Here is a 13,079-nt window from a genome sequence, read left to right on the forward strand (position 1 = left end):
CCCTTAGTTTCTTATCAATCGTGTAATACCATTAGGCAGGCTTAGGGCTGGCTCATCATTCATTTTGTTTCACAATAACAACAACAACGCAAAACATCCAGGCAGAGTGACAAAGACTCATCCTCAATGAAAAAGAGACAGTACAACCGCCAACATCAACGAGGCAGTCTGGGATTACACAACAGAAGACTCGGAGACAGCCAGTGAGCCCACAGGATCCATTTTTAAAATCCAGGCCAGGCTTTCAATCACAGCTGACCAACCAGGGCCAGGCCAGGCCAGCCACAATAATCAATATGTTACTCATTAGACTATCGGGTGTGCGCATTAAACCTCCAGGCTGCCCAGCAGTCAGTCTAAAAACAATGCAGGCTATTTTCCACCGAGTCTCCTCACTTCCTGGTACGGCGTGGGCCCATCGCCGAGCATTTCTCACATACAGCAGTCCCACTCTGTCTCTGTCTTCATTTTGACTCAGCAACACTCATCTCTGTTTTTGTCTAACCAGCTTTAAAAGGACACATCTCAGAGTTTCAGTCATTGTTTTAATTTAGCCGTATGAAGCATGTAAAAGTGCTCAAGGTGTTTCAGCAGTTAAATCAGATGTGGGCTAGGATTGCTGAGTAAGTGCAGTTCAATACGGGCTGGCTGGGTTGTGCTGTCAGCATACATCATGTGCCATCTTTTTTCCTGTTCCAGTAAACCTCTCACAGTCCACTTGAACCGTGATGTCATCCTGACTAAGGGTTAAGGACCAAGAAGAGCAAAGGCTCACCTAACCTGCTGATTATTTGTGTTAAACCTCCTACTCAGCAGCCATATGACATATTAGAAAACGTGTGTCATATCTCTTTAAGCAGGTGTGGCTTGGAAAAGGTCGTTGTACCATGTCAAAACACAGTCAGGGGTTAAAGTCCTCCAAATGTCTCTTGTTTAAACTCAAGTGTTATGACACAACACTTTTCCTGGAATATCTTTATTTCTCGCAGTGGAAAAAAAAAGACTTTAAAACACAGGAGTTTGTGGTGTGTTATCATGTGAATGCGCTAACATAAGGTGTTATTGACACAGCAGGATGATTTTTAAAAACAGACTGGAGCCACTTCTTCATCATGTCTATATGTTGTACATCAGTAACCTGGGATACGAAAGCAGATGTTAGCAAATCGAATCAGAGGGGTTTACCACGGAGCGAGATTATTGGGTTAACGAGCTACGTTGAGCTTAAACACAGAGTTTTCAGTTTCACCGTGGCAACACATGCTTGACCCCGGTGAGGAGCAGGTGGAGGAAATGATTCCTTCATTTACAGCTCGGTTTTAAGAGCTGGAATGCATTTTATACGTGCAACTTGTTAAGCTCAGCAAACTGTGCACCACATCGTCACCGGAGCGTGCATGCATTCAGCCGGTGATACAGAAAGTGCATAAATGTTTTTATACTGCCAGGTCTCTGCTATACACCTGTTCAATCAATAAATTTTATTTGACTCTGATCTGCCGAGAAATCAAAGCGATTTCTACAGCTCCTTTATTTTGCTTCGGGGCAGTAACCTTTCATGTTTCACAGCACAGAGCTTCGATGAGCAGCCACCACACCAGAAATAAACATCAGCACCGAGAGCGCACTTAGCAATAAAATAAATACATTAACTCGAGTTTAAATGCTTATTTTTTATTTTATTTATTTTTTTACCGCTCTGAGTGTTAAATCCTGAGATTATTACCCCCCTCGTATTATTTGAACCTGTGTGACATTTGACTGCTATAGTTATAGTATAGTTGATGTTCTTTAAAGAGTTTATCTCCATCATCTGATAACGTCTCTGACTGGAGCAGGCAGCGTTCACAGGGACTCTTTCGTGTAGAGGAAGAGGCATATGATGCGTGAAATGCCCCCTTGTTATGTGAGCGCTCACCGAGAATGACGCAGAAAGTCGGGCTTAACAGAGAAAGTTGATAAACACTGTCATCTTCCACCTGGGGTCTTAGGTTGGGTCAAGCCAGCTAATGCCGAGAAAGCCCAGCTTTGATGAGCTTATTTCAAACTAGCAGGGAATTTTCAGCCCCAGACATTTATGTGTAGAGGAGACCTTTGTTATTGTGTCAGCAGTAAAAAAAAAAAAAAAAAAGCTTTCATTTTCATTCTGACATTTGGTATTCGTGTTGGCATGGTGAAGATCAGGGCAGGACCTCTGGACTTATTATTATTATCCTGAAAGAATTATATGATAATATTGTATTATTTGAAATGAAGAAAATGTGACAATGACATAGTTTGTCACATGGAGTAAATGGAGTTGTACTCTTATAGTGCTTTTTCGCTCTGTTTGAGCACTCAAAGCGCTTTCTTACTACAAGCCTCATTCACCCACTCATACAACCATTCTTTTTCCTATTGCTAAGTGCTTTTAAGCTAACTCTGATGAATGCATCAGGTTCAGTATCTTGGCCAAGGATCCTTCGACGTGCAGACTAAGACTAAAGGAGCCAGGGATCGAACCTCCTGATTGGCAGAGCTCCTCGCTCTACCTCCTACGCTACAGCCGACGAATAAAATACAGGCGGCTGAAGCAGCCCCCTACCACGCTCTTCCACCGGTGACGTAGCTTCCAGTCTGACTTTTGACCTCTGCTGCGACTGAAACAAACAAGCGCCCCGTCTCCACCTTGCACCTTTCACTGTACCGTGCTCGTAAAACTCAGCAGGGAACTCCAAAACAACCTGTAATTCAGAGTCATTGTTATTGCCACCAGAAACTCCTCAGTGCACTTTGTTCCACTTACTAACCCGTCACTCACGTCCCGCTCCATTATTCCACGCAGCCAGCGCAATGAGGCCACAAACCACCACCCGCCGTTTCTGCTCCCTCAGCGCCTTTAATGGTCTCGCTTTCGTGCTCGTCTGCGTGTATCCCGCATGCATGCGGATATCCCTCGACAACTTCCTGCGCATTCTGAATCGCAGGATGTCAAAGAAGACGACGAGGACTCGAGACAATGAGCGGCGGAGGGGAGCAGAAGGAGGCAAAGACAAAAGATGAGGGAGAAAGAGAGGCAGGAAGACGTCGTGATTAAAAAAACGCCTGTCTACAAAGACCCCTGCTGATTCCTGCTTGTGCCCAAAGGCCGCGATCTTGCCTGAATTCCAAAGCTGCCGTGACACCAAACGGAATTAAAAGATCGCGCAGGCCTGGTGGACAGGCCTTCTGCATTAAGAGCAGGTTATTTACTTCCTGCGAATCAGCCCAAGGATTAATCAGACTCTAGTTAAACATCCAGCTTCTACTACTCCTCCAAAACACCAGGAACAGGACTGCAAACTCAACCAAAGCAACCTTAATGCTGGCAGTTCAGTTTGATAGAAAATAAGGAGAACATTAACAGTCAAACAGTCAAAGCACTTTTATATCCAGATACAGGAGTGCCCTCAGTATGGACAATTAAAGGGGAAGGATGAGGCAGACAGACAGTCTGATTTTAAGGCCTTCATTATGTAACATGCGTACAATGTGGTGTCACTCTGTGGCTCACTCTGCATATCCCAACTGAGGAGCTGGTGCCCCAGAAATGTTCCTCAAGCACTAATTATGGTTCCTATTGGTCCATAGATTACTACCTACGCCAGCTTTCAAATGAAAAACCTCTCCTGTCCTCTGGGAGCTCATGGACCGGGAGCTGGCATCTTGGACATTTCGGAGCCTGAAGATAAAAGATGATAAAAACTCCCGCTGGTGTTCATTGTGTTATTTACTCCTTTGTTTTTGCTACAGCTTTGAGGCTACGATTCAACCCAAACCAAAACACGGAATGACGTTTCAGACGAACTCCCCCGGAGATTTAATCCGCCTAAACTCTAAATGAAAGACTCGGTCGCTGTTATGAGACTAAACATGTCATTAAAAGTGCTGAGTGCTATCAGGTTGCCCTGGTTCGTGCTTTTTATAACCCCGAGTGGACATGACAGAGGGGATTTTGCACACAACAGAAAGGATCGGGCAGGAAGTTCTCAGGATGAGCGTGGTTAGAAAACCACAGAAGACATTTGGGTAAAAAAAAAGAAAAACAAACAGCTTTTAATTTACGCCTTGAACTTGTCTCAACTAACAGCAGATGATTCTGGAGTCATTTTTAAGTTGTTGTTGTTTAACTCAGTGGGTCTAAGCCAGGGTGGGCAGAGTAGGCGGGGTACTTCTCCAGTATAAAGGGGTTATATGGTTGGATAAACTCAACTAATCGAGGGAATTAAAAAAAAAAACCCAAAAGTTATAATTTAATTAAAGAGCTGAGTGGGCAAAAGGTTGAAAGTCGGTTAAAAGTAATGTGTAAGATGTAGAAAATGGACAGTTTTTGTCTTGTATACTGTATTTCCATGTATGTTTGCAGGTGTTTCAGTAAATCCCTGCACCTATTTCAAATTTTCCTGGCAAAACATAAACAAACGAGAGGTGGACCGAGAGCTCTGCACACTGCTCTATAATACGGATGCTGAAATCGGTCTAAGTGCATGAAAGGCTAAAACAGTATGTTGCGAGGGTAAATCAGATAAAGAAGCGTTGGGAATAATCTGGGAATGCCTGGATTCATTCATCTGCAAAAAAGCATTGAGGCTATGATTAGGGGTTATTATACCGAGTCATTTTTGACACTATACAGTCCAAACAAACTTGAACAGATCACTGATAACCAGCAAAACAAGAAATTTAACAAAAATAATAAGATTCTGTTCCAAGCAGTAGAAACAAATAACATAAAAAAAAGGTTTTACATCTAAGGTGAGCTTGTTAATATGAACGGATGGATGAAAAAAAGGGGGGGGGAAAGGAAAAAAGCTGGTGAAAGAAACAAATATCTAAAAGCAGGCAGGCTGTTGGGATTTCTATAGAGGTGAAAGCCAGCCACCCAGCAGATTTAGGCAGCTTTAGAGCACAACAGATCAGATGAGATTATCTCTCGTTGATCCCTGTAAAGCAGACAGCACATTCATTGATTCCTGCACCTCCTGCCGCAGCTCTGGATCCGCAATCAGAAACCCCCCCAACAAAAAAACCCCAAAACAAAACAAAAACAACAACCACGAGGAACAAAAAGCAAACATAAGCATTTCCTCTCATACGGGTGACAAATCCCAATGAGTATTATCTTAAAAATTACACCTTTACGAGGCAGAAACTGACTCCATTGGTACGAAAACAGTAGTACGATCTGCCGACAACAGATCAAACTTGGGCTTGTTAAAGCTTGCCTGAATATTTTCACCCTCCTTTAATGGGAGATACACAAGAGCAAGACAAAAACACCTTTCTGCTCAGACACATTCACTTCCCCCTCCAGTTTCCTCGGAAGCTGGAGCAACTATGTGCCTGCATTACGTTGCCATGCTGGCACCTTCCACAGGGTGTGATCTCAGGAGCCTGACAGTGACCCAGTGACCAGGATTGGCTCGAGATGCACAAAGCTACGCATGCGTCTTTCCCCAACTTTAATCCATACTGCTGCTGCGACGGGCTGGCGGAGAGGGGGCCAGACTGGTTGAGACCGTCTAGAGGCAGCGAGGCCAAATACCTACTGTGCACATTTAGGCTGTGTGGACTGTACTGTCCGATTTTAGCAGCAGGAGTGGATTGGGAAAAGCATGTTGCAGCACTACCACGCTGCCTTGATTCATCTGACCTACTTTCCCCCACCGCTTTCCCTCCTCTGCGCCTGGTCCGGGGCAAGGGGAGGGGAGACCACCAAGCAGGAAGCAGCAGGCTTCACAGCACATATGGAGCCTGCTAATATATATATATATATATATATATATATAACTAAAGACACACAACATTCATTATTCATCAGCAGCCATGAAAACTAAACACAAGGAAGGAAGACAGTCAGTTACCTTGGTTTTACAATTTCACCCATTTTCATCCTCATCCCTGGTCCTGCCTTAAATGCAGGGCTTCAGATGCACTTTACATACATGATACAGCTCCACTGAGCCCCCCTCCTGTGTGCTTTTTTTATGCAACAGAGTTATCTGAATTCAAAAGGCCACTGACCCACATCTCCACAGCTCTTTTGTTGTACAGTGGGCTCGTTTTGTGTCTGCTGATCTCAGACAGACGTGTGGGAAGGTGACAACAATGTGGATCCAAAAAAAAAAAAGAGAAAAGAAAGCAAAGCAAACACGGGGTAGGCCTGATCGACTCAGCTGTCACACGGTGACTCGTTTAAAAGGATGAAGGAAAAATCTGGCTCCCGTGTCATTTCCTTCTCTCGCGTCAGACGGAGAGAAATAGTGACACAGTGCTGTGCATAGTTTAAGTTGACATGACTTTTTAAAAACCTCCCACCAGCGACATAAATAGGCTCTCAGCCCGGGACCTCCATCCCACACTCTCGGCAGAATAACGTTATTATATGACTGTGACCTCCTGTGCTCCGTACCTGCACTCTTTCAAAGTTTTCCCTCTCCAGCTCCAGGCTGTTGGCTCCTCCGGTCCGTCGGATCACTTTGGGGATAGCGTTGGGGACTTGCTGCATGGAGCTTTTTACTCGATCCATTGTCGTCTGAGGCAGAAGAAGAACAAACAGCAGCGGGGTGGAAAAACAGAAAGAGAGGCTTTTAGCTTATAATCGTTCTCTAGGCTACAGTGAAGTAGACTCCGAACTGCGCTAACTATGGCGGGCAGCCGTCCATGCTGCGCTGCTGGACTCGTCGCCCCCGTTCACAGAAGCATTTGGCCTCTGCGTCCACCACCAACACCACCCCAGTCAATGACAGGAGCAGCCTGAGCGGCACCAACGTAAAGCTCGCGCACAAGCTCACCGCGAAGGGCTCACTTCCGCTTTCACTTTTTCAAACTAAAGTTCCCAAATTCCGACAGCTAGCGAGGACGTAAATCTCACATGTGGACTCAGCTGTTACTTATATTTTAACTTACAGCTTATATTGTGAATATACACTCACTGGTCACTTGATTATTAGGTACACCTTGCTAGCACCGAGTTGGACCCTCTTTTGCCTTCGGAGCTGCCTTTATTTCTTGTTTGCAAAGATTCAACAAGGTGCATGAAACATCCCTTAGAGATTTTCCTCCATTCTAACATGACAGCATCACACCGCAGATCAGTGATGAGAATGTCCTTGTGCACCACATCCCAAAGGTGTTCTATTAGATTGAGATGTGGTGACTGTGGAGGCAATTTGAATACAGCGAATTCATTCAAGAAACCAGTTTGAGATTATTTAAGCTTTGTGAAGTTGTGCTCACTTGGGACTAAGGGGTCAGAAATGTGCCAACATAATAATATCCCCCACATCATTACACCACCAGCAGTCTGAGCAGTTAATACAAGGCCGGATGGATCCATGCTTTCATGTTGTTTATGCTAAACTCTGATCCAACAACTCATCACACGAGGCAACATTTCTCTCTGGTGAGTCTGAGTTTTTTGTGACATCCAGTGTGGTCTTCTTCTGTACCTGAATGTTGTGCATTCAGACACGCTCTTCTGCATGGTACCTTGGTTGGAAACAAGTGTTGTTACTTTTGCTTTCCTATCAGCTGGAAACAGTGTTGCCATCCTCCTCTGAGCTCTCTTTTTCATACCATTCTCTGTGAACTCTAGAGATGGTCGTGTAAGAAAATCCCAATAGCTCAGCATCTCGTTAAAGAGACCAACAACAACATCATATTCAAAGTCACTTAAATCAGCATTCTTCTTCCCTCTGATGGTCAGTTTGAACATCAGCAGACCATCTTGATCAAGTCTACATGCATAAGTGCGCTGAGATGCTGCCATGCGATTGGCTGATTAAGTAAATGTTAACAAGCAGCTGAACAGGTGTACCCAATGAAATGGCCAAAGATCAAAATATTTTAGTTTTACTTTTAAAAGTCGATATTTCTTCAACCAGTTACTTGTCATGTTTTTGCTTTTAAAAAAAATTAAATATGAACCAAAGTTAAATATTATATTTTGCATTTTAAGCCAGGAGTACGTGCTCCCTCTGGATGACAACAACTTTGAGTAAACTGATGGACGTCCATGTGTGGTATTGTGTGTAAATAAAAGCACAAAATTCACCTGACTCATAGTGTTCGTCATCAACGCTGATGTGCAAACCTCACAATCTCTGAAAAATGAAAAGCCTTTAATCACAAAGTCGTGGCAGGAAGTTGCTGCCATTGTAGGTACCATGACAACTTTCAGCTGCATGCTGGGCTGTTATTTGGATATTTTCTCTAGTAACGGCCTTGGGACTCCTCCCTGTGTTGTCAGCCACTGGCTGAAGCTCTAGCAGTGCCCGCCCACGCCATCAGTTAATATGTTGACATTTTTCTTTTTCTGTGGCCTTCCCCACATTCAGCTGTCTTATCATGTCCTGTCAAACAGATATAGAAACACTAAAAGAAAATATTCAATGTGATGATTCTGGAAACGTACGCCACAGAAATGTTTAGTCTGAGACTAAGATACAGATTTTTCATCGCTGAGATTATTTTTTCTAGGCAGCATCCAGTTTATTGTAACTCTCTCGGTCACTGATCTGATGTTAACTAAAAAAAAAGGCTTTAATCTATTTATGTTCATTCTTACTAAAAAGATGATAGTGTTAACAGACTTGCATAAATAAATAAAATATTCACATTACTTGACAATGTTGTCACAATGTTTCTAGTTTCATTCTTGGTAGAGTGAAAACAAGTTGCTTAAAGAGAAGCTGGGCCTGCTTCTGCTCCTTTACTATCTGCAGATGACAAGCAAAGAAACAAAGGATAATTTCCTGTCAGTGATTCCTTCCTATCTCAGCAATAAATCAACACACTGACAACCTTTGCTCTGTGTCCCCTGAGGGCCGGGAGGAGCAGGTTTGCTAATGCCTGACTCAAAGTTGCCCTCTGTTGATTACATGTGGGAACAAGTACATACAAAGACGCTAATTCAGTTCACAAAAATCAATACAAAAGCAAAGAAAAGAGCTTTATGCACTATAAACGTAATCATTTATGACAGTGGATCCAAGATGTTCTGAGAGGATTTTATTTGCTTTGTTTTTAATTTGTATTGTTAACACAGTTTGTACAAATCTAATGAGCTTAAAGTCAATATGTGAACTTTAAACTCTCTTAGACAAGCTTTCTTATAATCTGTAAGTGGTTTTCCAGAATAGTTCTCCAGGCTTCTTGAAGGACATTCAAAGCTCTTATTTGGATGTTGGCTGACTTTTGTTCCATCCTCTCTAACAATGATCCCACACTGCTTCAGTAACATTGAGATCCGGGCTCTGGGGAGGCCGATCCATGACTCATAGCATTCTGCGGTGTGATTTTCTATACAGGCATGCTTTTTCTTTGTTGGCTGTGTGTTTGGGCTCATTGTCATGCTGAAATAGGTAGCCTTTGCCAATCAGATGTTTTCCAGGTGCTACGTATGGTGGATCAAAATCAGACAATGGTTTTGATACTTCTCCCTGTTTCCCCTCATGGCAACCACCCTTCCACTGAGACCATGTCTGATGAGGCTCCAGCGAACATTAGATCCTAGGTGGTGGCTTCCACTTCTCCAGTTTCCACCATTTTTTTAAGTACACAGTTTGGACCTAATAGCTGATTCCCAATGAGCTTGAAAGATCTTCAGAAAGCTTGGAGAGCTATTCCTAAAGACCACTGGTAAAAACTGACAAGAAAGTCTGGCTGCTTGGAAGCAAAATATAAAGAAATAAGGGGTGGTTCAAGACTTTTGCACAGCAGTGTAGTTTTGAGTAGAGCTGCTAACAACTCACTTTAAAGATGACAGGGGTTCTGCACAGGGGGACAACCCCACAACATGTTGGGTTTATTTTTTATTTTTTTAGGAGAATGCCTTTTTTAATGTGAAAACAAAATCCCCACGTCTCACTTTACAGCCTTCAAAGCTGTCATTAAGTACAGCATTTGAATAAACTGTACATTAAATAGAAACCCCCACTATAGTCAGAAGGGATGGATAATGGACAAAAAAGACGAATAAAATCAAACGTGCCCAGCCTGTCTTTACAGTACATTATATATATAGTGTGAACATAAGGTGTCAGAATGAAGCTGACAAAAAAGGGAGAAAAAAATGTGACGAATGAATCTCGCGAGATTACCAGTGTAACGGAGGACTGGGGCTTGGTCTTGAAGTTTTCAGATGCATCTGTAGATGAATCATAACAGCATCAAGATGTCGGGACGATCGGGCCGCGCTGAGACGCGAAGTCGGGCTAAAGACGACATCAAAAAGGTGCTAGCGGCCATCGAGAAAGTGCGCAAATGGTACGTAAGCGATCCGCGGGGGGACAATATGGAGGGAAAGGTATTAGTAGACCGAAGCCCGATATCTGCTGCGTCGCACAACAAACTTCAGTCGGAAAAGTTAGATGATTGACGGAGACGCCGACCAACCCGTGCCCCAGTTTGACAGAGGGGGCGGGGCTAGCTGAGTTTTTCCGCCGAGAGCTGTCAATATGGCTTCAGCCTGACATGCGGCGCGCGGCTAATTCCGGCTCACTGTCCCGTTAGTCTAATTACAGTGTAATTCATAAAACCCCCGCGGACGTTTCCCCGGGGGTTTTAACCCTCTCCTGCACTGTGAGCGATGCCTGTTAGTGGGCACATTGTGATATTTGTGCAGCTGTCCATTGTGTGCTGTTGGAGAGAGAAAACGTGAGCGTGTATGCTGCATGTCATGTTAGAGACTGAGGCTGTGGACCAGGTGAAAGCGGAAGATGTTTGCTGAGCTCCTGTCTCAATGTAATCAAACTAATCACATCCCCAGGGAGAAGAAATGGGTGACAGTTGGTGACACGTCTTTACGTATATTCAAGTGGGTGCCAGTGACGGAAACAAAGCAGGTGTGGGCCTTTTGTCATGTGTAGCTTATTTTTTTAATAACCTTTTTTTGCTCACATTTCTTGAAACTGACAAATTGCACTTCCATTGTCAGATATATCGCACCAAATCCACCGGTGGAGAAGTTAGAGGCTTGAAAGATGTGGTCCTGGAAAACACCAACTCTCTACTGGATTTTACTGGTATGTTTGAAGGCTTTTAAAAATATTTTTTAAAAGGTTTGCTGACTTGTTTTGTACTTAATGCTGTCTAAATTAAAACAACAATCTAAAAGAAATTAGTAACAGTACTGTTCTAAAGGTGGTCATACCAAATATTCAGTTGCAGTTTCATGTATGTTTGCATATGTCACAGTAATTCACTGGACCTATTTCTCATTTCATAAAGAAATGAGAGGTTGCTTGAGACTAATGCACAGTAATATATATTCCAAAAATGCTGTAAGAGCTGTAACCTCATGTTCCGTGCCTTTCCCTTCCTCTCCGCGCCAGATGAAAACAGCAACCAGAGCTTTCTGTCTGACGTTTACCAGCCTAAAATGGATAACAGCAGCAGCACCTCCAGCTCGCAGCAGGTCAGCCCTCCTCATGCCTCCAGCCTGCGAGCTGAAGACTCCCAGCCTCCAATGCTCGGCCAGGAGAGCGTGGATGGTATGTGGATAACACGCACTGCATCGCATTTGTTGTGACGGTTGTGAAAGCTTTAATAATCAGTATATAATCTCGCTGCCTCCTTGATGATGCAGAGCCAGTTCACTCAGGACAGGAGGGCACAGATGAGCCACCCACTCTCATCAAGGAGGACCTTCTATCATCAGGAACTGTCAGACGGAGCACCCCAGACACCCAGGTGCGTTAAAAAATGAGCTCAAAGAAGACCAAAAAGCATGTTCCTTTTGTTAAATCATTCCTAAAATTATTGCAGTCTAATTAAATGTGTTTCTTTTCATTGAACAGGAGGAACTGGATGAATCAGGAGCCCCTCCCTTAAAGAAGATTTGCACAGGAGAGAACGCTGTTCTGAGATAGCTTATTTATGATCGTTTTGTCAAAATGCACACAAAACATGTCCTCAGTTGTTGTGAGATTAGCAAAGCTTTGACAATTATTCTGGATCTCTTCATATATTTACGCAAATATTGCTTATTTTAAATTCAGCTTTTAAGAAAATGTGTATTAACTGCAAAATCTTCTATTTTCCCCCTACTTGAATTGATATTTGAAGTCATGCTGTGTTTCGTTTTTCATCTTGAAAAGGAGGGGGGGGGGCATTTTGAACTGTATTTCGCAGGCTTTGTGTATTTTCATGCAGTTGCTGTAAATGTCTGATTTTCCTGGCAGCCGCAGCTGAAATGATGCATGTTTCCATACGCTGTTGCTTTATTCTGAAGGTTTATTGGCGATTTTGAAAAGGTGTTATTTGTGAAGCTTTATGCAAATTGCTGTTTTTAGATGTGCCATTGTGTATTAAATACAGTGCCCTCCTTTTAAAAAAAAGAAGCTTCTTTTGGCTTATCACATGCAAGAATATGATTTTTTTTATATATATATTGCTCTATAATATTATTTGCCCATGTTTATAACTGAACACATTTTGTAAATCATAATAAATGCGACTGTTCATTTTAACTTACTGAAGTATGGTTTGGAGACGATGGCTCTAACAAAATGCATTTTAACAAAAGGTGGCAGAGCAGAAGATGCTCAGATTGTCGCTGGGGGTGAACAGCGTGGACAGGCTGAGCATTTAGAAAGTCAAAACTGAGACAGTTTGGAAATGCAGAGAAGACACAGTAAATAAACTGAATAATGTATGTTTAACATGGAGCAGCCAGGCAGGAGGAAAAGAGGAAGCGCACAGAGTAAGTTTTGCGTAATTAAGGAAGGCATGCAGAGGGGCTGGCTTCACAGAGCAGTATGCTAGAGATCGGGTGAGATGGTTAACTGTGGCGACCCCTAAAGGAAGCAGCTGAAGACGAAGAAGATCCTGCAAAGTAAGGATTTATTCACCATGAGGAATCCCAGTAGTGGGTAACCTATTGTTTAATCAGCATATTCAAAATGGAGTCCAGACAATGGTTTTAAAAATTAATTCGATAACTGAACAAGACAGCTCCTCGTTAGATATCGACAAAACCCATGTTCAGTCTATTCAAATATGATTTAAGAGTGCTGATTTCAACGGTTTATATAATTTTTATTGTCATCAGCTGACCC

At 43.0% G+C, this 13,079-nt stretch overlaps 2 protein-coding genes across 4 annotated transcripts in view; one reads left to right on the forward strand and one right to left on the reverse strand.

Annotated features, from left to right (window-relative positions):
• hip1 (huntingtin interacting protein 1) overlaps positions 1-13,079 on the reverse strand; it is a 58,442-nt gene that overhangs the window by 43,867 nt on the left and 1,496 nt on the right. Inside the window, exons 1-2 of one of the 3 annotated variants that reach the window (XM_087850850.1) lie at positions 10,122-10,357; positions 6,431-6,553 (exon numbers count right to left, since the gene is read on the reverse strand). In XM_087850850.1, coding sequence (XP_087706976.1) covers positions 6,431-6,547 — 117 coding nt within the window. In that variant the 5' untranslated portion in view covers positions 6,548-6,553; positions 10,122-10,357. Of the gene's footprint in view, positions 1-6,430; positions 6,776-10,121; positions 10,358-13,079 lie in introns of those variants that run through there. The other 2 variants (XM_087850851.1, XM_006799922.2) reach the window with 2 other exon arrangements.
• Positions 10,130-12,491, forward strand: bcl7bb (BAF chromatin remodeling complex subunit BCL7B b). Its single transcript, XM_006799924.3, has 6 exons — positions 10,130-10,287; positions 10,790-10,865; positions 10,958-11,045; positions 11,355-11,513; positions 11,609-11,712; positions 11,820-12,491. Exons 1-6 carry the CDS (start codon positions 10,175-10,177, stop codon positions 11,889-11,891), a joined length of 612 nt encoding a protein of 203 aa, XP_006799987.2. The 5' UTR covers positions 10,130-10,174; the 3' UTR covers positions 11,892-12,491.

Source organism: Neolamprologus brichardi, chromosome 14, assembly GCF_056152115.1.
Source record: "Neolamprologus brichardi isolate AB-2024 chromosome 14, ASM5615211v1, whole genome shotgun sequence".
In the NCBI taxonomy this organism is placed as follows: Eukaryota; Metazoa; Chordata; class Actinopteri; order Cichliformes; family Cichlidae; genus Neolamprologus; species Neolamprologus brichardi.